The sequence below is a fragment of the Notothenia rossii genome (genome assembly GCF_949606895.1).
Source record: "Notothenia rossii genome assembly, chromosome: 1".
Taxonomy (NCBI): Eukaryota; Metazoa; Chordata; class Actinopteri; order Perciformes; family Nototheniidae; genus Notothenia; species Notothenia rossii.
The window spans coordinates 15,285,023-15,309,665 of NC_136912.1; the positions used below are offsets into that span (position 1 = coordinate 15,285,023).

Below are 24,643 nucleotides of genomic sequence, written 5' to 3' on the forward strand. Positions count from 1 at the left end.
AACACTCAATTTTCTGATCGTTACCAGTGTCCTTGCGATCTTGTTACAATAACAAGTGCACGTTACTGAGGCAATATGGTTGAGACCATTCAGGCTTATTCTAGAGGGGTGCAAGGAATAGTCCAAGTAGTGGGGGAGTTTTAGACAATATGTTTAAAACATAAAAATAAAAAGGTTTAAAAAAGTTATTGTTTAATGTTTTAAGGAGGTGACGCTACTCAGCCAATCAAATCGGTGCAGTCAGCACGATAGATTCAAACACACACAGAGACGAGACAAGAGGAGAGAAACAGTCGGAGTAATTTCAAATGGCGGAAGGTAGACAGCGAAAACAGAGCATTTAATTACATTTTCTCTTACTGGACCTCTTTGAAATGCAATTGAATACCCCTGCATTATAGCAACAACAACAATAATAATAATAATAATAATAACAGCAATAATAATTGGGAGGGGGGGCGCGGCTGTTCCTATGTTCTCTGAGGGGAGGCTCACCTACCCACACTTTGAAAACCCCTGGTGTAGAGGATGAGAAAGAGGTAGATGGAAAGGAAGTAAGAGAGGAGGAGCAGGGGGGGGATTGCAGTGGACACAGAGAAAGGGATTAACAGGGAGGAATAATGGGAGACTGTGCGACTTGAATGTCAAGAAGCAAGTCGGATGTTGGAGTAAGAACAGAGGTAGGGAGGGGGGGGAGGGAATCAAAAGACAGAGGATGCATCTTAAGTATGAGAATTAAGATAAGGGAATAAATTCAAAAGGCTGCGAGGCAGGAGTGATGAAGAGAGGAAATGTGCAAGATACTGAGCGATAGTCGGTTCACTGGAGAGAAGTGAACGAGTGTTGAAATTAAAATAATTAAGCTAGATGCATTTGTAATACAGTTCAGGACAGAAATCATGATTCCAAAGATAGATGGTTTATTTGTAATGTTCCTTTCTGTTTATTGTGCGGAGGCGTCGCACACACAGCTAGAGTACTTACTAATGAAACATTGTTTTGCTTCAAAAGAAATCCTAACCGCCTTTATTTTGACTTATTATGGATCCCCGATCAAAGTAAAGCACAAATGCACTCCTAAAAGAACAAGTAAGCAATACAAAGCACACTGTTCACAACACCAGTAGCATTAGGAGTTGTTTGAGAATTACAATGAGTTTCAGGACTTGCATTACAAAGGACAGATCTGAAGACCATTCAGAGACACACAACAGGAGAGAGGAAGCCTTCCCTTTCTAAAGTTAACCTGCCCAAATCTTTGAAGCAATTATAATTATACAATCGTATTTAGTTGATTAAAATTAGAGAAGCTTACGTTTTCCCAATTTTTAGCTGTACCAATATTCAGTTATGTAATAGTCTCTGTTACGTTTCCTCTCGCACCGTGCAATTCTTACATTTTGCAAAAACATTGTAGAGATGAAGAGCATCAGGTGAGCCACCTCCTCTCTCGACAAACATTACACATGCCTCTCTTGAATCCCACAGGAGAACCGACCAAAAGGCACAAGTGTTCTCCAGCTCACCGTAACCGATCGGGACGCTTCCCACAACGGCCCACCTTTCACCTTCGCCATCGTGGATGGGAATGAGGGCGATGCTTTCCACATCAATCAGCAGGGAGCTTTAGTGGCCGTGGGAGCGCTGCATAGGAAAAGTAAAGAACACTACCTACTGCAAGCTCAGGTGAGTCACAGCGCAGAGGAGAAACCGCAGTTGAGAGGTTGTATTGATTTAACCGTCAAGGCATAGCAACCTGATCTATTTGTCTTCCTTCTGTTCCCCATCTCCTTACATCCCAACACTAGTCCATGTTCGTCTCTCCATCTTTTAAACACGTTCTAAATACAGCTTTTAACCTTGCAAACAACTGTCTGTAAGATGCTGAAGTGGAATACATCAAAGCTGCTGCATGGGAGTAAATCTCAAAGGAGAATAACAAATCAAAGACATTTGCTTTGAGTTGGCACGATCGCATGTGTGGCTGGGTGTTGATGTGTCACTTTAGCAGAAAAAAAAAAAAAAAAAAAAGAGTGGGCAGATGGGATATGAAATGTAAGTGTGATGTCTTGTTACACGAGATGCACACTCACGTTTGAGTCATAGTTCTTTTTTTGAACTGATGACCATCCGTGTGAGAGTGTGCTTGATGACATGCATGAACTGTAGATGTTTTAATATGCAGAGCACCAACAGTATCTAGATGTGGTTCGGCTTATCAGTGGAAGAGTTTGATTGCCCTCTGCTGTTGGAAAAAGAAAGCTTTCAGACACAAACTAACACTGAACATCATTTCACTTCTCTCCATATCCAGGTGTCAGACAGTGGCAAACCTCAGCTCGTTTCCACCGCCTTCATCACTGTGCGAATAATCGAGGAGAGCGTCTACCCTCCTGCCATCCTTCCACTGGATATCTTTGTCACCACCGCGGGCGATGAATACCCCGGAGGTGTCCTGGGCAAGATCCACGCCACCGACCAGGACATCTACGACACCCTCTCCTACAGCCTCGCCCCTTCCTCCTCCTCATCGGACGACAGTGGAGCCCTATTTTCAGTGTCCGCCTCGGATGGTAAAGTCATCGCCCTGCGCCCCCTCGATGTGGGTCACTACCCTCTCAACGTGACGGTGACCGACGGGCGCTTCACCACGGCGGCTGACGTCACCGTGCACGTCAGACAGGCCACACGTCAGGCTCTGGACAACTCTATTGCCGTGCGCTTTGCTAATATCGCCCCTGAGGAATTCATCGGGGACTTCTGGCGTAACTTCCAGCGGGCACTGAGGAACATCGCAGGGGTCCGGAGGAGTGAGGTGCAGCTGGTGAGCCTGCAGCCTTCAGAGAACGGAGACCTGGACGTGCTGTTGGCTTTAGAGAGGTCCGGCACCCCCTACCAATCTCAGGAGGTGAGAACGACTATGCTAACACTGGATGTTCATTTATAGCTAATGGTACCAAATACGGCTGTGAAATATATTGTGCCATCGTATTATAAGAGAAGATATCAAAGATTTAGGATATCGTAACATTTGAAGTATTTTCACTTTTAAAGGCTACATTACAGTATAGTCATTATTTCCACATTATTCTGACATTTTCATTGCTAAAATATCTTTCAATATTGTTTCATAATTATCTGGTTATAAAAACTTTGATAAATGATTTTCTTTATACAACCCAACCCTAGTACAGAATTGTTAAATTAATCAAATAATGATCTAGTCTTTAAAGTTTCAAAAATGTCAGTGGAAATGTCCAAGAGCCCAATACGCTGTCTTTAAATTACTAAAGATGTTCACTTTTTAAAGACATAAAAAAGAGAAAAGCTGATTATTATATTATGTGTTTTTTCAGGTGGTCTTCCGTAAGCTGAACTCCTCTGCGGCTGTGATCGAGGAGATGACGGGCGTTCGGATCGTGCGGGTGGTGCAGAAGCTGTGCGCGGGGGTGGACTGCCCGTTAAGCTTCTGCGACGAGGTCATCTCCCTGGACAAGAACACGATGTCCACATACAGCACGGCTCGTCTCAGCTTCGTCTCACCGAGACACCTGAGGACCGCCACCTGCCAGTGTGAAGGTAGGCTCGTTAACCTCACACAGATTTACACATTCACTGTCTGTTAGAAACGCCTGATCTGACTGGAAATGTGTTGTTGTTTAGGCGGCACATGTCCCGTGGTGAACAACCTGTGTGAGAACAGCCCCTGTCCTGAGGGAATGGAGTGTGTGGCAGATCCTAAAGAAGCCGTGTACAGCTGTGTGTGTCCAGAGGGCATAAAGGGCAAGTGCTCCGGTAAGACCACCCACCTATTCATCTCTGTTTCCAGATATCGTTATCTCTTCCCTATCTCCAGCCTTTTCACCCTGGAGTAATGATGAAAATAATGTAAAAGCTGCATGCCTGTCCCACATCTTCTTGATTCATGTCTCTCACTTCCTGTCAGATGGCAACTCCCTGACGTTCAGCGGCAGCGGCTATGTGAAGTACCTTCTGATGGAGAATGAGAACAAGGAGCTGATGAGACTCTCCCTGAGGATCAGGACCTTCTCCACTCATGCTACTGTCATGTATGCGAAAGGAACAGACTACAGCATCCTCGAGGTGTGTGTGTGTGTGAATATATTTGCCTTGCCTTATTGCTCAGACGTGCATTTATTCCTTCAGAGTCTTCAAAACCGATAACCTTCCTTATCATAATTAAGTCTAGACTTACTGTCCCTCCGTTTTACCGTGCAGCATTTCCATATCAGAAGGGCTTAATAAACACAAACTGACCCGCCCTCCCATGAGACCACCCAGCCATGTGTACCAATCAACTGTTCTGAAGGGTTCAAAAAGCCTTTTTAAACCCTCCGTTCACATGAGGGACGGTGGGAATGTGGTGGTGGGTTGAAAAAAAGCTCCTCACACACAGGAGCTATTTTAGTTCTGGGAGGGAAACAGAAAGCTGTTTTCCACACATTCCTTCGAGTCTGTCTCTTATAGCAGTCTGCATGCCAGACCTTAGACTCGAAACCTGGCTGGCTATGAGACAGTTATTGTTTAGCCATGTGAGGCTTGAAATAACTTTTAATTATTTTATTTAGAGACATAGACTTACAGCGTTTTATAAAGATGCCTTCCTGCACAGCTTGTTGAAATTGGGTTGCTCTTTACCAAGATTACATTTTAATGAATTATTGAATGCACACTGTATTTTCTGATAGGGAGTGATTTATGACAGTGTCACATATTGATTTGTAACAGTGCCTTCATAATTTAATTACGATTTCTCCGCCAGATTCTAATCTTGTGTTGATCAAGATGAGAAGCAGAGAACACAAATTATGAAACTAGAAGCTTTCATATCTCTGCTGTATGCTGAATGTTCATCATCTTCTAACTTTGTGTTTCTGACAGATTGTGAACGGCCGTCTGCAGTACAAGTTCGACTGCGGCAGTGGCCCCGGCCTGGTGTCTGTGCACAGCGCTCAGATTAACGACGGGGAGTGGCACACTCTCACACTGGAGGTGGATGGTAACTACGCCAAGCTGGTGCTGGACCGGGTGCACGCCGCCTCAGGCACAGCACCGGGCACCCTGAGGACCCTCAACCTCGACAACAGCATTTATTTCGGCGGGCATGTACGCCAGCTGGCCTCGGCTCGCCACGGTCGCAGCCTGCCAGTCACCAACGGGCTGCGCGGCTGCATGGAGGCCATCAGCCTGAACGGCCAGGAGCTGCCTCTGAACACCAAGGCTCAGCGGGCCCACGCCGTGCTGGAGGACCTCGTGGACGTGAGCCCAGGCTGTGCCCTCGCACCTGCCGAGAGCTGCTCCAGCAACCCCTGCAGCAACGGGGGGGTCTGCGCCTCGCTGCCTAACGGAGGTACATCCCGCTCAGCTCATTGCACTCACGTTCTCACCCGGGTGGCTTTAGTTAGTCAAGTCAAAGTCAACTTTATTGTCAATCTTGCATTTTGTGTGTACAGACAGAGAGATCGAAATACCGTTTTCAATAATCCTGAATACGGAAATGCAAATATATATAAAAATATGTATATCCTACACAATCAACAGACACATTTATACCTATGCACACAAAACATTGATAAACTGTGTAAAGGGTGAATGAGATTATAAACTACAGTCATTTTTATCAGTTAGTTGTCACTTTTATTAACTTAGTCTATTGTGTATTGACTTAATGAGCTATTGCAAGTAAATCAAGTTTTGGTATTATTGGTTGGACGTAACAAGTCATCTCAAGATCTGGATTATTGTGTGAATATTCTTCTTTATTTTGATATTTTGTGAACTGAACTTTTCAAAAGATGGTCTACAAACACAATGATAAAGAGACCAATGCAGCCAAACTATCACTTTGCTCTTGTTTGTATAAATAGTGTGTAGAAGCACCACTGTGTATAACAACACAGTTAGGCAGCACAATGACGAGCCTCTACAAAAGTTGTATTGGACTGGAATTAGTTCAGTTAGTTTTATCTGAACGTTATTACATTTCCCCCGGGAGATTAAGGAGTTTTAATTATTCACTAAATTACTCATCTGATCATATAACAGAGCTTATTTTCTGCCGCCTGAGAACAGGTGTATCAGCTGGGAAGTTGAATCTGTTTGCATATTGAAGGCAGGCTATTAGGGAAGCATCTTCTACCATAGTTTTGTGCGACCTCTCCCTGTTATCTGATGCGTCTGCTTGCAGTGTTAATTTGCAGTAAGTGCCGTTTGCTGTTAATGCAAACTCAACAGTTCTGCATCAGTTCGCATTAAAAACTTGCCAGTGGTTCAGGGGGCATAATCCCTCACTGTCCCTACGAGGCTTTTCTGCTAAATCTGCAGCTCATTCTGAAAAGAAAGAACACACTCTAAGCAGTGTGGTGAGCACAACGTTGTACTATTGGAATTAATGTTAATTAATGCAAAGTAAACCATTAAAATCAAAACAACAGTACATTTCAGTCCCCCCAGCAATTATTTCCTAACAAGCGTTGTTGTGATGAATTACAGGAGTTTAACAATAAATGAATACGTCTTTTATTTCTATTCCACAGGCTACTTCTGTAAGTGTCCTGCCTCCTTCATGGGCACCCACTGTGAGATCGGCCTGAGCCCCTGTGCCTCCAACCCCTGCCTGTACGGGGGCACCTGTGTTCCTCGAGCAGGCGACTTCTTCTGCCAGTGCAGAGGACAGTACTCGGGACAAAGGTACAGCCATCTTATCCGTCACATTTGAAAAACTAGAAGTACACATTTAACCACGAGCATGCTATGGCGCTAGATTGATGGATATCATTTTGCATGTATGCCTGGGTGATGATTGTCATGTGATAAAGTTAATACTTTAAACACATCATGTAATTCTAATTTTATATTAATACTCACATTTCATTTTTAATCTTTGAGTAAGACCTGCATTTCAAGTTATAGACCGGTGATCAGCTGTTATAAATGATATCTGATCCATTATTTTACACCTTGTAAATCCGTCAGCTAGATCAAATGTAGGTTTTCAAAAAACACGTCTTCCTATATTTTGTAGGTTTCTTACGTAAGCTTGTTTTGTATTCAGGTGCCAGTTGGGGCCGTACTGCAGAGATAACCCCTGTAAAAACAGCGGGAAGTGTATCGACAGCCTGGACGGTCCAGTGTGTGAGTGTGAAGTCGGTTTCCAGGGAGAAAGGTACGTACATTTTGAATTCAAACCCATGAACTGATCTCACTAAATGATTCATATCTCGGGCTAGACAGGTCCGATCTCCTGTATCAGCAGTTTGTAACACACAGCACTGAACTCTGATGTGTTCTTCAGGTGCCTGAGCGATGTTGACGAGTGCATCAAGAACCTCTGCTCCAACGGGGGCCAGTGCCAGAACACATACGGCTCGTACCAATGCAACTGCTCGCTGGGATTCAACGGACAGATGTGCGAACTCCGCGCCGAGGTCCGCAATGACTTTGTCTCCACTTCCTGGAACATCGGTCTGGAGGAGGTGATCGGCATCGTGGTGTTTGTGTCCAGCATCTTCATCCTGGTCCTCCTCTTCATCATCATCCGCAAGAAGGCCTGTCGCAGAAGGTCCAAGCACAACGACGACAACAAACATCTGGCCAGTCCCAGCATGCCTCACTCCTTCCTACAGAGACCGTACTTTGACGTCAAACTCAACAAGAACATCTACTCCGACATCCCCCCCCAGGTTCCCGTGAGGCCCATCTCCTACACTCCCAGCATTCCAAGCGACTCGAGGAACAACCTGGACAGGAATTCATTCGAGGGCTCAGCCATCCCGGAGCACCCTGAGTTCAGCACCTTCAACCCGGACACTGTGCACGGGCACCGCAAGACCGTGGCCGTGTGCAGCGTCGCCCCCAACCTTCCCCCCCCCCCTGGCTCCAACTCAGTCTCAGACAGCGACTCCATCCAGAAGCCAAACTGGGACTATGACTACGATGGTAAGTTCTCAATGTTCCTAAAAGTACCCGGTAAAGGATGATGACATTTTTGTACATATAAGAGGAAAAGTAACAATGCTACATTTGTACACCTCAGGTTAAAACATTTTCAGTTAGTTACTCGTTTGACTTTGTCTCCATTTTCTTTATACTTTGTACCAAACGATGGTTAAACTTGATACTTGACTTCAGTAAATACAAAATGTAATTGAAAGCAAATAGTGGTTTTATATATGATGCATTATAAATAACACTTCATAAAATATTTCCTTATACTTTTTTATTATTTTGCCCATATTGAAATACAAATTGAGACCAGGAAAACTACTTGAGACTAAAAAAACTATACTAAACTTTGAAAATTCCAAAACAATTCAAAGCAACATCCTACAACCGTATACTTCTGTCTATGTCTTTTCTATTGTTGCCCATCTATAGACTATTTCAAACACATTGCTTTGCCCTACACAGGAAGTGTTCCTATCTCTTCCATGTGCTTCCATACACTATATTCAGGCTGTGCTTTCTCCTCCAGCTAAAGTGGTGGACTTGGACCCGTGCCTGAGTAAGAAGCCTGCAGAGGACAGCGCCTGTCACGCCTACAACACCCGGGGCAGCATGTCCGAGGTCCAGTCCCTCAGCTCCTTCCAGTCTGAGTCCTGCGATGACAACGGTATGCTGCCACTCAGCGTGTTAAATCTATCTCTCTTAGTCATCTGAGGAAAACTAACCACATAGCATAGTATAAAAACAGCATATTTCATAACACGCACATGTATGAGATGATATTTTGCATTTGTGATGAGTTGAATCTCTTATTGCCTTTGTTTGATCAGCCTGCAGGGTTCTGCAACAGTTACCTGTGTCTTTGTAGAGCCTTGATGATTTCCTTGCTAACTCTGTTTCTTTGCATGCTCACAATGGATACGCCAAATGGCTCTGGGGTCACATGTTGTTCTCTCTTTCCTTCTGCTGCGGGGCTTCAGCTCCCATATGGATCAAATCAGTCCACAGATCCAGAACAAGGTTTTAAATAGGGGGGTCCAGCCTGTAAGTCCTCAATCACTGCCGGTACAGACGGAAGCATTCACAAAAACATGTGCAGTGTAATTCTCCTGGGATTACATGTATACGTATTACATACATACAAAAAATACATTCTGAGCCTTTTCTAATCCGCCCGCTCTCAGTTGACCTGTGTTCAAAAGGAGTTTGATGACTTAGAAACCTGTTTGAAAATCCATCATGAAGTCATTTGTTTTTTAATTCTTTTTTATTATTTACATGCATGCCTTTTTCTTTGTCTCTCTTTTTTTCAACATGTAGCTACAAAGTGATGTGTAACGCAAACATCCAGGAACATATCACAAGGGTATACACGCATACGTTATGTTCTCCTGACATTTTTCTCATCACATCTACCTTATTACCCTGTCGGTACCGGGATATCGTGGTGGGGATTGTGCTGCCCATAAGTCATCAAAACCTTTGAAAAATACAAATGAATCCTAAATTGATTTAGAAATGGAATATTTCCGAAACAAGCCATTTCTGTTTCCTTCATTTCCCTCAGTTTGTTTTCTGAAAACACGGTGGCTTTTCTCTGTGTTAGGGTTGGAACTGTGCTCACGTCTCCGGGGAATTTCACTGATTCTTCCATCTGTACTGTGAATGGCACCCCGTAGCATCTCAGTATGTTGTTGTGGTTGTGTTATCTTGCACAAACAAAACCAGACCCACACTGTGCCGCCTTCCATCATTGTCTTGTACCTAGCCAACCTCCCCCCCCTTCCCCCCGTACATTCAGTCGCCACAGATAAGTACAAATAAGTGTGTTCAGCAGGACGTTTGTGGGAAGTGTTGATCGTGTTGGCATCAATTCCACCATGCACTTCATTTGTATGTGTTTGTTTTTAAATGATGAAACCATTTGTACTTATGCTTGATCTCTCCCATCCACTCCCCTTTCTCCTGCCTCTCACAAGCCTCCCTAGTGACGGTAATCCACCTTGTCAACTGTGCTGTTGACACGGTGGAAGGAGAAGGTACTCTTTTATTGCTTCCACCTCCCTTCAGTTTATTCTTGGTGTTGGGATGTGAAGTGCAGGTGAAAGAGCTGCCATTATCTTACACTGACAAACCAAATCCAACTCGTTCTTTTTTTAGATTCAGCTGCTAATTAAAACAGGCACAGAAGTGTTGCCTTCAAGTCTCAGTTAATAACTTTGCCAACTTTTAATTGCACACCTCAAGAAGTCGGTTTGAGAAAATGGCAAACCTGTTGTCCATGAATTACCCGTCATTCTCTCATTTCATTCGTGTTCTTAGCCCATTGTTCTTTCTTCTCAGGTTTTAATGTTCTTTTTTCTCTTTCTCCTCCTCCTTGCCTCATATAAAGAGTTGTTTTTGGCTCATGATCTCAAGAACCCAAGAGGTGACTTTTTACATCTTTGTTTGCCTGATGTTCACTGGTGTTGCCCCAATCCCCTCGTCTAACTCTTAACCACTCACCCCAAAGCTTAGTGAGGAAAGGGTTAACTGCTCTGTGAGACACTGAGTGCTTTCTGCTTCGCTCCTCTTAAGGTGTTACTGTCTGCCGCTGTGAGAGTATTAAAATCATTCCCATGCATGTCTTTGATGCCGGGACAACGTTAGAGAAATGTTAAACCGAGCATTATATGATTTAACATTTTGCTCAGTAACTAACTGGAAATGTAACCGACTGGATAGGAGTTGCTTGTGTCGGCTTGTCTTTGTAAGTTCTTTTAATGGTTTGACACAGCATTTACAGTAACTCTTTTTGAACACTTCTTATACATTTGTTGTATGTGAAAGTGGTTTAGTTATAATCAGTCCCAGTAAATATTATCTTTCTGGTGAAGGAAAGAAAAATGTTTCATCTTCATCTTCAATCATTTGACGTATTTCCATGTTGTGGGAAAAGTAATGCAACCAGTTGGATCTAAATCCAATGATAGAAAGATCCAAAGATATGATTGGATAGTTCGGAAGTGGGCGTGGCTTAGCTCATATTGTTTTGCCATATGGAACAGTAGATAGAAACTTAGGACTATTGGACACAATGTTAATATATATTTAAGGTGTACTCAAATTAGATGTTATTTTATCAAACACATTTTATTTGTTTATTTTAGGGATAGGAGAAGGAGATTTTGTTATAAAAATACTTTTTTTTAAAAAGACGTTTTGGCTGTCAACAAGATATAATGGAATAGTGTCAGTGTGCTTAAAGTCTGTGAACGTGCCTGCGCTGTGTTAAAATGTGAAGTTAAGTGTTTATTAATGAACAGCTCATTGTGTTGGTGTGATGTATTGTGTAAATGTTGCATGGTGTGGGTTGTTAACATTAACACAATGCCCTATGGTGATAATTGTACTGTTTGAGAGCTTTAGTGCAGAATACTAATACATGTGTTTGGGCTTTTCCTTATCCAACAGGATATCACTGGGACACATCTGATTGGATGCCAAGTGTCCAACTTCCTGGAATCCAGGAGTTTCCACAGTATGAGGTTGTGGAGTCGCCCGCCCCTCTGTACAGCGACCCGAGTGCCATGGACACCGACTACTATCCCGGCGGCTTCGACATCGAGAGCGACTTCCCTCCGCCGCCCGAGGACTACAACGCCAACGACGACCTGCCGCCGCCGCCTTTGCCAGAATACAGCGACACGCTGAGGCCCATGGGAAGAGAGTTAGACCCGTCTGCGAGCGGTCCGGGCAGCCCGGCCGGGGTCCGTCAGCGCCCGGCCCTGCCCCAGCTGTACAGCCTTAACCAGTACCTGCCGCAGCACGCCTACCCCGGCGAGGGGGGCGACAGCGAGGGCCACGGTGCCACCTCCACCTCAGGCAACACCACCCCGGCCTCCACCATGGGCCCCGGCGGCTACAGAGGGGGCTACCCTTTAGGGTGTAGTCGGGACTTTGACTCGTCAGCTCTGGACAACATGTCCCTGTCCCTGTACACGTCCACAGCCTCCTGCTCGGACATGTCGGCGTGCTGCGAGGAGTCCGAGGCGATGATAAGCGACTACGAGAGCGGCGATGAGGGCCACTTTGAGCGGCTGGCCATCCCGGCGCTCGACTCCCAGCAGCACACTGAAGTCTGACACTGGATCCAAACAAGTGCCTGAACCCACAGCTACACCTTATGTTAACCCCTCACACACCAAACATGCACAGTATGTGTACACAGAAAACGCAACATACACACATACATACATTCAAACACACAATGAATTGAGTCTACACACGGGGGTTGTTGAGACTGGTTGTGAGGCCAATCGGCTGAGAAGATCTCATGAAGCTATCGGAGAGACTCTGTAGCATCTTAACGTCGGATCAGTCCAACTCCTGCCCTTTTACGTTGGCGGTGCCATGCTTTATGTAACTTTCATCATGCAGGAAGTGGATTGGCTGAAGGGTCAGGATATGCATCATGAGAAAAAAAAAAAAAAGAATAATTCACAATATCTCTGTTTCTATAAATTCAACCAAGCAAAAATGTTTTTCTACAAGTGCTCATTTTCAATGTAAATTTAAATGTACAGTTTTGATTTCAAAGTTTACTAGGTTTTGTAGATATTCTATGCTTTTATTTTCAACAAAAAAGAGTTAAATGGTGTGACATTATCAGCCTTACTGTGCTTACATTCACAAAAAAGGAAAAGTTAAAAAAAGAGTGAGAAGAAAAGAGCGTGGCTTTTCCGAACACAGTGTACTCGTAAATCTTATTGTCTCCTGCTCATTTCAAAAAGGGTCTTCAATGAACGACTGCATATTCTTGTTGTTTTTTAATTTTGTTTGTCTGTACATTTTGACTTTGGAACCTCTTTATTTTTCCACCAAGAAAATGGGACCCGATATATTTATAGTGCAGAGTTATCCATGATGGACACGAGACTTTTTCAGGTGTCTATGTGTGTGTGAGCAATGCTATGGTCTTGTTAAGGTTTTTATTGAATACTGCCACAAGCTCACGCTTTCCTACTGGCAATAAATTATTCCTAAAAAATATTGAGATTGTCTGAGTGCAATTATTTCTCGACTGTAGTCATGAATAGTTGTAGCGTTAGGCAGTAATGTGGTTGCAATAAAACTTGCAGCTGGTATTGTTGGTGTAAAAAGTCATTGATAAATATTTTGAAGCCTTTGAATGTCTCTTCAATGTTTGTTTTGGGGAATGGTGTGTTTATAGATGCAACAATAATGAGCTTTCTCAGAAAGTTGTTGGACTAATCAGTAATGAAAGTGATATTTAATGCAAAAATGGTCTGATCAATTCCATTTCTAAAACCCTCTGGATGCACCGTTATCCATCAGATAGTGTGCAGCAAGATGATTTAAAGGGGACCTATCATGCAAAATGCACTTTTTAATGTATTTTATACATCATTACAACATGTCAGAAAACAAAACTCTCTTTTCCTCCGTACCGAAATCTTCAAAAGAAAAACGGGGGTTCAACATAGCTGATCCAGATTTGCGTCCGATATGACGTAATATCGGAAATGTGGGCCCACAGCACTATCAGAAAAGTTGCTATCAAAAACAATTCCCGACGTGTTTTGGACGTAATATGGTCTGTGTTTACATTAGCAAGCATGCTAACACTCAGAGCTAACCTGTACCGGAGAGAGTATGTGTAAAAAAGCAAGAAATAATAAAAGGAACTCACCTTGTGGTAAACCCGCAAGAGAAAAAAGCATTTGCGCTCCATGCTGTTTCAGAGATAATCCTTGATGTGGCTTTTAATCACGGCAGAATTTAGCTGTATCTGCCAGTAGAATTCAGGCATTAGCTCTTTTTTTTCAAGCTAAGGACGCCGAACCTGCAGTTCTCTAACAGGGCTGAAAAAGAAGGGTATTAGGGATGTCTAAAATGCATGATCTGTTTGGTATTCTATTTTGAGCAAAAAACATCATAGACATGTTTTTATATATATATTTGAGACCCATAATATATGCCTAAAAATAGCATAATTGGAGACCTTTGAATAATGTAAATGCTTCAGTACAGTAGTGGAAACTCCGATGGAGATAAACTCATGATCTCTCCAGGCCAGTGTACGGTCTGACAGCTCTGTGTCACCTCCTTCCTCCGGCTGCGCGCTGCAACCTCGTGTCAATGAACCCTGGTTGTCTCACACGAGGTCGACAGAGTAACAGGACCCTGATACCTCCGCTCCACCTCTACAGTCTGTCTGTGATGTCTCACTGCGCTCTCCGCATGCTGCTGACCGGGTCACGGCTCCACGCAGCCACCTACTGTTCTTCCTCCCGGGCTTCCAGTGGAGGCTGACCTTTTGACCTTCAACATCTGCTGTAATTGTCTGGCTATTGTGAACATGCCCACCTCGTCCTGTCTCTAATGCCTCATCGCGTTATGATTAAAATACTGAAAAAAAAAAAAAAAACACTTCATAATGTGACCTACTTGTCAAGGGGTTTCTAAGGACCTAATGGCTTTTATTGTAATTACTAATTCACCAATGCTTGAATACACTAAACATTAGTGAGACAACTTCTGGGTTGCCAGGTTTTGTTAAGTGCACTTGTAATCACATAAGGTCCAATTCCAGTGAATTGTAATGACTTATTACTGTCAATGTATGCATTAAAGACTTGGAATAGAATAGGAAAAGGAACATACTGTATGTATGCATAAGCAGTGACCTCTTTTAGGATCCCAGGTGGTCTCTCTGTGGCCTGGTTTATCAGGTGCCTACAGGGGATAAAGGCAATTTTATTTATGTAGGCTCCTTTATGATCTCCTGTCCATTTTTGCTGCCCGAGCTATACTTTGGCAGGGTAGAGTATGTTAAGCCCAATGAAACCCTCTTTACAATCATAACTAATACTGATGTCTCTTTTGTTAGTGCCACAAAGATGACATCACAGTTGGACATTTTCAAATAAACAGCAGACTAATAGATTACTGATTTATTCATGTTAAACTTTAATATACAGTTGTAAATCTTATTGGGTTATTCATAAATTATATTAAGCCTATTATCTGAATCTAATAACCCTGCAGTTACCATATATAAACTAATCTTTTAGAAAAATGCTCATCCACTCGAATATTCTTGAACAGGGTTTTGTAATAATATTTAAGAACATAACATTTCTCAAAAAAGGACTGTTGCTAAATCAAAAAGTACAAAATAAACCGTATTTTGAGAAACAGTGGCCACATTTCCCCCTGCGAAATGGTATAATGTGAAGAAAACCGAGTATCCAAATATAAAACTCCAGCAGTGGTTGGTATTCAAATCACTTTGCAGCTTACTCATGTGCTGCTTAATCTCATGCTTGGTGGATCCAATTAACTGTGGAAATAGCGCCAGATGTTTTTCATTAAATAAATTAAGACTTTCATACTTATTAATGTATTATTCATGGTTATGGAATCACAAATGCAGCACTGTGGGAAAGGGTGTGTTCTGCTTCAGGGGATGTTATTAGCTTTCATTTGGGAGGCTGCGGGTCTGTAATACTGCACGAACACCACAAGATGGCAGCATACAACAGCCCATGAATACTGGAGGAGGACAGGATGGTTCTGAGAATTAAAAACAGTGGATCAACACAAGAGGAGAAACGAGTCTCTGTAAATGATTTGACTGAGTGGATAATTCTGGATGAATGAAAGAAAACGCATCTATAAGCTGATTCATAAAGTTAGTATACAAACCTTCCAAGTGTTCTTTTCATGATTTAAAAGCAAAATGTTCTCTCCTTGCTCTGTCTTACAGTGATAATACTCTATTTTCTGCCCTTAAAGCCAAACAACCACATTTCAAAATTAAAGAAAGTCCACATACCTTATTTATATGCCATCACTTTACTTTATAAAACTTGTTCTCACATACATTGTCATTGCAGTCCATAGTTTGACAGCAAAATAGTTTTCTATTACTCATTAAGCTGATATTTTGTGTGCACAAGACTGTTTATAAATGCCAGTTGATGTCACTCAGACAAAATGCTAACATTAAATACCTCAAATATTAAGTCAAGTAAACTGTCTGAGAAATGAATAGGGGGTGGTTAACAAAAGGAAAGTTGTTTTATTATGTCTACACAGTACTGAAGGGATAAACCTGCCCAGTCATTCATGGGAAAAATGCTCTGAGCCCCCCATCAAATGTTTAATCTAGACAAAGAGACCCGGAGCTGATATAAACATGGACCCACCACAGCTGTCTGACTCAATGTTATTCAGAGCAGACAGAGAGATACCTCGGGCTGTTGGAGGGAAATAAAGGCACTTTTTTTTTTAGGCGGCCCGGTAACACCAGAAGCATTAGGCGAAAAAGCTCAGGAGAAAATACCTGTCACACGGAGATGCATCAATTATTTAATTGAGGAGGGATCATTTGTGTTACCTCTGCCGCGGTTTTAAAGGGAGATGAAGACAGTTTATTCAGTTTGTTTGACATAACTTAAAAACGTCTTACTTCAAAGCAAATCTCTAAATTATGATATGGTGCATAATTGCTGTATCAAAACATGCTGGTGATTTTAAAATGTTCAGATAATGCAAAGGATGTGTTTTCATGGGTTACAAAATATGTACTTAAGCTCTTAAACTGTGTAACACACTTAAAGGTAATTGGAAACGTTTTAAAATGTGTAGACACAAAGCTGAAAACATGGTTATTTTAAATGTAACATGTTTTATAAAGTAAGCAATGTTATGTATTTATATGGGCTTGGTATGAAGACCTGGGTAGCTATATACAGGGAATGTGTCACAATCTGTCAGTTTTCCTGTTTTATTTTGAAAGGTGTTCACCCCCTGTCTTTTGTCTGTGGTTGCTTCCTGTCTCTGTGTTTTCCCTCCTGTTTGATTACCTGATTCTGTTCACCTGTGTGTTTTCCCGCCCTGCCCAGCTGTGTCTTGTCCTCTGATTAGTCTTGAAATAAAGGTATTTTCAGTTGGCCCAGATACACCGGCCAGTCACCTGAGAAGTCGCCGACGCCGACACCGACTGTTGCGTCGCCAGACTCTCCTGCTGCGTCGCCAGACTCTCCTGCGTATTTGCCGACATTGCGCACTGGAACACACCGCAAATCCGAGCCGAGCAAGTATGAACTGCGCATGCGTGAGTGGTAATAACTCTCCTTACCAGCAGACGGCGGTAGTGTGTATTCATCATTCAAAAGAGGCAACAACCGGAAGACAAAGAAGAACAGACTCCGTGATATAAACAAACAACAAATAGCGTTTTTCTTTCCATTTTCACTCTCGTCCATTGAAAACATGAACGAACAGGAGCAGGACGAACGGGAGGTACTGGAGCTAGCAGCCCTTGGACTCACGCTTGTGTTAAATCATTTGTTTACCTCCCTCACTTCCGTTAACGCTTCTCATGCACTGATTCGCTAGCTGAACAGCCAATCAGTGTTATCCCTTTGTCCGACTTCCGGTGGTGTTCTCGACGCCGGCAAGAAAACGCTCATGTTCGGCCTGACTCGCATTTACTGCCGATTTCGGGCCGGTGTATCTAGGCCTTAAACCATTGTCTGTCCTGCAATTGGTTCCTATACATGCTCTGCTCAACCCGACACTATTAGGGAAATAGGATTCAGCGTTTTGTGAATGGATGTCCAGACATCTCAGCCTCTGCTCTTTCTGTTTTACTTCATTGTTTGAAAGTCCACCAACTTTAAGGAAATTCAATAATAATGAATGAAGAGCCCTAAAGGACCTGGAAAAGATTGTATTTCATTTAAATAATACAAAACCCAAACAAAGCATAAATACACACCCATTAAACATTTAAAATGTCTTATCATTCAGTGGAAAATTATTTATTTATTTAAACTTCCCAAGGGGAGAGAATCCAATAAATTATCAATAACAAAACACAATAATTGTCTGTCTCCATTCATGTCAAAGTAAACCAGTGACACTGCTGTTACGTGAACAAACAAAACAAAAACAAAATGTGTTTTTGTGCGCGAGATGCCCACACGCAGGGACCGATGACCCCAATAATCCTCTTTCTACCAGCATACACACACACATCTCGGTCATGTGTGGAGCTCTGATGTTGTCATGGCAACCAGCTGAGTGGGGGAGGAGGGAGCATCGGTGGATAAAAGCAAACACTCTTGTTTTTCCACGGGATGCCCAGTGAAGCAGAACAGACATGCTGGGGCTGTCGAGAACGCACTCATTACATTACTTCTGTCTGTCTTCATTTAGGACAGATCTCGCAAATGAGTGTTTGAAGTGCGTGTTTGATGTGCATCTAAGGGGGTGGGTCTCCTCTCGGCACCCTACTGTCCTCATCACGGGTGCATCTGCCCTTTCCCTCCCCCACACTTCTCATCCACTCTCCTTTTCCCACTTCCAGCTCTCCCACTTTTTTCTCCTACCCCCACAAAACTCCCTTGAATCTGTTCTCTCTGTACGGCGTGATGGAAGCTCCCCTCCATCCCTCTCTGTGTTTTTAATAGACATTAAAGTGAAGATGCCTCTTTTAAGGAGTAATTAACTTTAAATACGAAGGTGCTCAACTCACATTGAGTAATTCTGTCTCATCTTTACCTCATGTTCTTTTAAAGACTTAAAAAGAAAAGAACACTTCGGCACACTAAAATAGCCTTTGTGTCCTGTGTCAGAAGATTACCCTGGTTACTTTTTAAGAGCATTTTAAATAAAAGTAAACCCTTGTAGCAGTAGTGAGAGTTTACAAAAGAACGACAGTGAAAACAAAACACAGTACGCCCTGATCATCTCTCTCCCTCTCAGTCTGTTCAAAACTTAAAATGTTATTCTCTATCTGTTGTAATGTGAAGTGTAGGGGATACAACAACACAAGGAGAGAGGGTTTTCTTTGAAAAAAAAAAAACATTTTATGTATAGCCTTCAACAAAAACATGTATTTTTCAGAAAGATAAACTGCTTTTTCTCCACTTGCCTGGTGCTGCTCTTTCACCGAAACAAAATCTTCCCAGTCACATATAGCTGATTGCCCGCCTTCCCAATTCAACCTGGCCAATAAGGTCATGACTCTTAACAGTTAAATACAAAAATAACTTTGTTTTCTACATGTCACAAAATCCTCAAGGCCTAAGTAAATTCATAATTTATTTTTACAAGAATATTGCACATTCAAAATAAACCAGATCTGCTCCAAACTGATAGTTGTTAAGTTAATTGGCATACATTACATCACACATTTTCCAACCAAGACTCCGCCTACTCATACAGCCCATATATAGGAAGTAGTTTGGCGGTGTGCTTCCCCTTTGAGCTCTGGCACAAGGAGTCAACGTTTGAACAAAGGAAAAGGTGATTCATTTCATGATTGTGGATTTTTGTTTTCATTTTCCACCTTTTGTTTTGAAATGTTTTCCTCCTTGTGTCTTGTCTGATCCTACTCCCTGTGTTTGACTTCCTGTCGTTAGTTTCTCTCCTGTGTCTGATTGTGCCTCATTGTGTTCACCTGTTGCCCCTGTGTTTCTGCCTCTCCTGCCAGTGTCTTGTCCTGTGATTACCCTTCTGTGTATTTAGTCTTGTCTTCCCCTGTGCTCCGTTCGTTTAATTTTATGTCCCTGTCACCTATGCCTGTTTCCGTCTGTAAGTTTGCTCCTGTCTGTCGTGCTCCCCGGTTTTGTTTGTTTATTAATTTCTTGCTTTTTCCTGCCTTCGCCTTTTGATAATAAAGCTCGCTTTTTGTTACCTTACCTTTTTTGGTCCTTTTTTAAAAACTGCACTTGGGTCCCATTTTCCACACACCACACACCCTGACAGATTGTGTGTTTTTAGGACGTAAAAGAAGTGACATTCATTTAGATGCATTATATCTTAATTTGCCTATGTAAATTAGTAATATAACTTGAAATGAAAAAGACAATTCTGAAGAAAAATAGCCTACCTTTCTTTACAAACAAATAGTTTAGCAAAATGTTAGAGATTATCTGTTAGAAGCTCTCATTGCTCTGGATGCTAATAAATGTACAGCAGGGAAAACATTGAGTCCTGAGGTCTGTACTACACTGTAAAACCCGACAAGTTAATAGAACTCAAACGATTTGTTGAAACCGATTACATTGAAATGTTTGAGTACCTAAACTTAAATGTTTTAAGTTAAAGTATGATCTTATCAATTGAGTTATATTTACTAGTATTTTTTAAGTGACACAAACATATTGTTTTAAGTTAAAGAAACATGGATATATTAAGTTATTTAAACTAAGAATTTTTGTTGACACTGTACATATAAAGATCAAGTATCTTTAACCTAGTTGAGTTGAGGTTACCAGCCTTGGAGGTCTACCCTGATTTTATTAACCCGCTACCTCTGCTTTCTCCTTAAGTCTGAATCCTTCCTCACCCCAAAGAGCTAGATGCAAACGAAGGACAGTGGGCCGCTGACGACATCCCAGAATCCCTGAACGCCATCCGCAGAGAGACAGATGCTGGGAAACTAGCAGATCATGCTAATGACTCTGTGGGAACTGTGGCTGTGTCGCTGGCTGCTCCACCTCCCCAGAAGCTGTGGGCCAAACTGCAGGAGGTGAGGCTGAAGAGCCCCATCAGCGGCCTCATGGAGTACGCCCAGTATCTGGGACACTACTGTGACTCACAGCTCCTCGACCAGTCGGGACCCCCCCACGACCCAAGGTTTGTCACAAAAAATAATATGTATCATCATTGTCTTTTCAGTCATGTTGTAATATTAAAACCTAGCTAGGAATGAATCCAGGGTGCTGTTTATATATCAGGTATTGAACAATTCACTTTAAATACAATGTATTTGTCAAAGTCATTGTATCTGTAACATTCATCAAGTCACAGCAGGTCAAAAACTTAGTTTCCAGTGCATCTCTTATTAAACTACCTAAATAGTTGCATGTAAAACATTTGGGGTAACAAAATCCCTGCTGGAGTGATCTGTAACAGAAGATGCTCTTAGTTGAGGTATCAGGAAAGTAAAAGTTAGATCAGGGCATCCCTAAATGTTACAAGTTTACAGACACGTGTGATGAAATGCTATCCGTCTTTTCATTGTGTGAAGGGCATCTTTTCGTTAATCTGCCCACATTTCTTACTTTCTGTAAAAGAAAGGTACCCAAAGTTGGCAACCCTGATTTTATCCACATCCATTTTATCCACTAACATTGTACCATAACTGTGCGTTCTGCATGTTTTGTAAAAGCAAGCTAACTTGAAACCCATCGTAAAATGAATTGTCTAGTATTTCAAGTTAACTAGCTTTTACAAACATGCAGAATGCACGGTTATGATCAAATGAACGTAAATCCTCTCTGCCTCTAAGTTTATAAAATATGCCCAGACATGCATGCAGTAACAAAAAAGAAGAAAAAAAACTGCCGCCATTTGCGGTTCGAATTTTCCAGAGAACCTTTGCAACACAAACCATCCAATTTGAGCTATAACTTAAAACAATATAAAATACTGTCTTACACATTTAAATTATTTTTCAAGTGAGACAGATATTAAATCTAGGCTAGCTAACAAGAGCTCAAATCAAATACCATGCGACACAAAGTGCATTAATGCCGAAATTAATAAAACATCATTTAAATACTGTGCAAAGGCAAGACGTAACTTACCAGAGTAGCGCGGTCAAATTCCGGCAGTGAATATATTCTTCAAAATACTGTTCGTTCTTACAATGTACGAATCAAGTTCAACATACGCTGGATATGTTTGAGTTACCTGGCTTACCCAAAACAAAGTTATGAGCACGTTCACATAAAAGGGGCGGTATTTGGAGCATTCGACCAATCGGAAATAAGGGAGAAGCTTAGAGCAACATATTTCACCGGAGGAAAAAAACGTAATTATGAGCAGATACGGGGAGCTAAAACATATTATGAAGGCCAAAAGCAATACGGTAGCGGCTGCCAAAAGTCGCAAACACAGTTGGCAACAGATTGCAGACTCCGTGAATGCGTAAGTAAAACATCTTATGTAACAGCGTGCACAGCTGCACATCTTTAAAAAGTCATGTTCAAAAATAAATCTGGCGCTTCCAGATGAATGTTCTAGTTAATCTGATAAATAGTCATTAAAATACCAAATTGATCATTGAGTGGCAGCCTTTTTTCTTTGTAATATCATCGCCCGAGGGTCACAAGTGGACTTTAAGCCTAATATTTTTGTAATCCTTTTAATTTATAGCATTTTTTGTTTCTTTTTTCAGATGTAACCCCGGCGGGTCTAAGTGAACCAATTAAAGTAAAATATAAGAACATCATTCAATCTGGTAAATTTCCCTCTTTTGAGATCTTAAAAATACAACTACAAGTTTTGTATTGCTTCAATTAGTCTGTTTCATAACTGTATAGGAAAGCAGTCACATTCTTTCCCAATTCTTGCAGCCAACAGGAAAAAAAATGTTGCAGAGGAGCTAGCGCTCAGCAACAATGAGGGTCGGCCCATGGTGGTATGGGTGGAAGGGGGAGTCTCTACTGAACCTGGTGGCAGCCACTCCCACCACATTTTTATACAGGGTATGAGTCGGGGAGCTTTAAACAGCTGGGATGCTATAAAACACATTTATATAATATATCTATTTTTGTGGGAGTCAGTAACATGTATGATGATGAGGGATAACGTGGTGTTGCTGCCCCCCCCCAAATCACCAACGACGTCATACAGAGGTAACGTAACCTTGGGTATGTCACCAAATGGTCGCTGAATATGGATAAAATAGACAGTTTACATTTCTTCTTGTTTCAGGAGGGCCTAGATGATGAGACGCTGTCTGCTTGCTGAGAGAGAGCTCTGGTGGTACACTTTAGTATTTTGTTACCAATGATATGAAGTTTTCAATTTACCTCTAACACAGTTGCTTTAATTTATTATTTCTGATTACTTGCACATGGTGGTGGTCTGCACATGGGACAAATATACTCTCTATTGAAAAGATATTTGCTTTGCTCAATTTGCAGGAAGAAGGAACTCTTCCTCTCCCACAACCTGTGCCATCGACGTCTAGGCCAATGTCATCACGACGAGTAATTAATTAAACTACATTTTAAAAGTATAGTCAAGTTTAAAAATGTCAGCTTTCTTGCTGTGGGCCATGCTTGAATGTTAAAACAACATATGTGTTTCAGGCTGAAACAGACACTGTGAGGGCCCTCTACAAAAGGATCTAATTAAAGGGCTTACAAATAAAAAAAAAACAAGCTGGAGTTGGAAACATTGGAGAGAGAAAGACAGGTAATTTTGAAACATTCAGTAATTTATTTTCAAGTCAAATGAAAGGTGCATAGTAGGTGACCTTTAAATATTTTAGGATACCTTAAAGAGAAATCCCTTTTTTACTTTACAGAAAAAGTGAACTAAAATTATGTTTTTTTTCTTTTTCCTTCAGGAATGGGTGAATAAATAAACCACTAAAGACTCCAACAAAAATCATCCAAGGCCTCTCTCTCTGTGTTCTTTTTTTTAAGCAAATAATAAAGCGATAGCTTCTCTGCTAGCCCTGCCAGTAGGGTAGTCCAGGGTGATGGGGTCTACCACATCAGGAGGTTGGGGGTTTGCAGGAGGGGCCCTCTCCTTCCTTATTGTGGCAATGTTATGCAGCACAAGACATGCTGTTATGATGCGGCAAGCTCTTTCAGGGGCCACTCTGAGCCCCCGCAGGCAGGTGAATCGGGCCTTCAGTATTCAAAAGGTCATTTAAATTCTGACCCTGGTTTTGGCATGGGCCACATTAAAACTGGTTTGTGGCCCTTCATCAGGGTCAGGATACGGGGTCATCAAGAATGGCTGGCAGGCAGTTTAAGCACAAAACAATAAGCATGTACAGTTGTCATACCCTGCTCGAGTTTGTGACACAGTGAAGACTCGCGGGCTTTAATTTAAATATCCTTGAGTCATGGACTGACCCAGGCCACTTTGCGTCAAGGCTCGTGATTAAACACCTGTGGTCACATGTGGCCTGCAAAATCATTTGGGCTTAACTATTTCCACAATAAGAGCATCATAGTGAGTGTAGCATCAATGTTCACTTGAAATGAGTCCATGTTATGAGAAAGATAGTCCAAGTGTGAAACATTTAAACGTGTGATTTCCTTTAATCACCCATGACTTCAATGTGTGTTCTAGAAGTGACTGTGCAAAACTGAATGTTGAGATTGTGGAAAGATTTGTGAGGTTAAGGACTCTTGAGTGTTTAGATAACTTAGTCTAAGTTATCTCAGTGGGTCTCAAACGGTTTGGTCACCATTTATGTAAACACATATTTCCGTTTGAGGGGGGAGTGATTAGTAAAATATGCATGAATAAAAAGAAAAAACATTTAAATAGGTGAAAAAAAGGTAAGATAAACCTTTAAAACTTGTTGAGAGCTAAAACTAGTCTTTGCTGCTGCCAAGAGGAGGGAGAGGAGGCAGACAGGTGAGGCTGATTCAGGAGCCCAGACACACTCACAACTATAAATGAACCAAAAATAAACAACTTTCAATATTTTGTTTATATTGGATATGGTATGTTATTGGTTATGGCTATGTTCTTATGATTATTTAAATGTATACAGTTCTGTTTCATATTGGTGTTTCCATAGATCAAGTGTCTTTATTTTCCTCTCAAAGTGCACCAGATTGATGCATTTAACTCCAAAATGCCCCCAGACCCCCCTAGAGAATTTGAGGTCCACCCCCACTTA

General features: G+C 41.9%; 1 protein-coding gene, 1 long non-coding RNA gene and 1 pseudogene across 11 annotated transcripts in view; 2 read left to right on the forward strand and 1 right to left on the reverse strand.

Annotated features, from left to right (window-relative positions):
* fat1a (FAT atypical cadherin 1a) overlaps nt 1-12,996 on the forward strand; it is a 72,227-nt gene extending 59,231 nt beyond the window's left edge. For 2 of the 9 annotated variants that reach the window (XM_079674626.1, XM_079674628.1), the window contains 12 exons: nt 1,489-1,686; nt 2,315-2,908; nt 3,357-3,579; nt 3,664-3,795; nt 3,947-4,104; nt 4,903-5,371; nt 6,558-6,711; nt 7,076-7,186; nt 7,316-7,959; nt 8,495-8,632; nt 10,358-10,393; nt 11,419-12,996. In XM_079674626.1, coding sequence (XP_079530752.1) covers nt 1,489-1,686; nt 2,315-2,908; nt 3,357-3,579; nt 3,664-3,795; nt 3,947-4,104; nt 4,903-5,371; nt 6,558-6,711; nt 7,076-7,186; nt 7,316-7,959; nt 8,495-8,632; nt 10,358-10,393; nt 11,419-12,089 — 3,528 coding nt within the window. In that variant the 3' untranslated portion in view covers nt 12,090-12,996. Of the gene's footprint in view, nt 1-1,488; nt 1,687-2,314; nt 2,909-3,356; nt 3,580-3,663; nt 3,796-3,946; nt 4,105-4,902; nt 5,372-6,557; nt 6,712-7,075; nt 7,187-7,315; nt 7,960-8,494; nt 8,633-8,945; nt 10,033-10,357; nt 10,394-11,418 lie in introns of those variants that run through there. The other 7 variants (XM_079674627.1, XM_079674629.1, XR_013807100.1 and 4 more) reach the window with 6 other exon arrangements.
* Nucleotides 12,997-19,183: 6,187 nt separating this feature from the next.
* LOC307018223 lies at nt 19,184-22,759 on the forward strand. Its single transcript, XR_013802377.1, has 4 exons — nt 19,184-19,287; nt 20,316-20,622; nt 22,557-22,628; nt 22,708-22,759. It is a non-coding gene; the product is annotated as an uncharacterized lncRNA (long non-coding RNA).
* Nucleotides 22,760-23,421: 662 nt separating this feature from the next.
* LOC307045621 (putative nuclease HARBI1) lies at nt 23,422-23,929 on the reverse strand (annotated as a pseudogene). The gene has a single exon. The product of its transcript is annotated as a putative nuclease HARBI1 (transcript).
* Nucleotides 23,930-24,643: the final 714 nt, after the last annotated feature.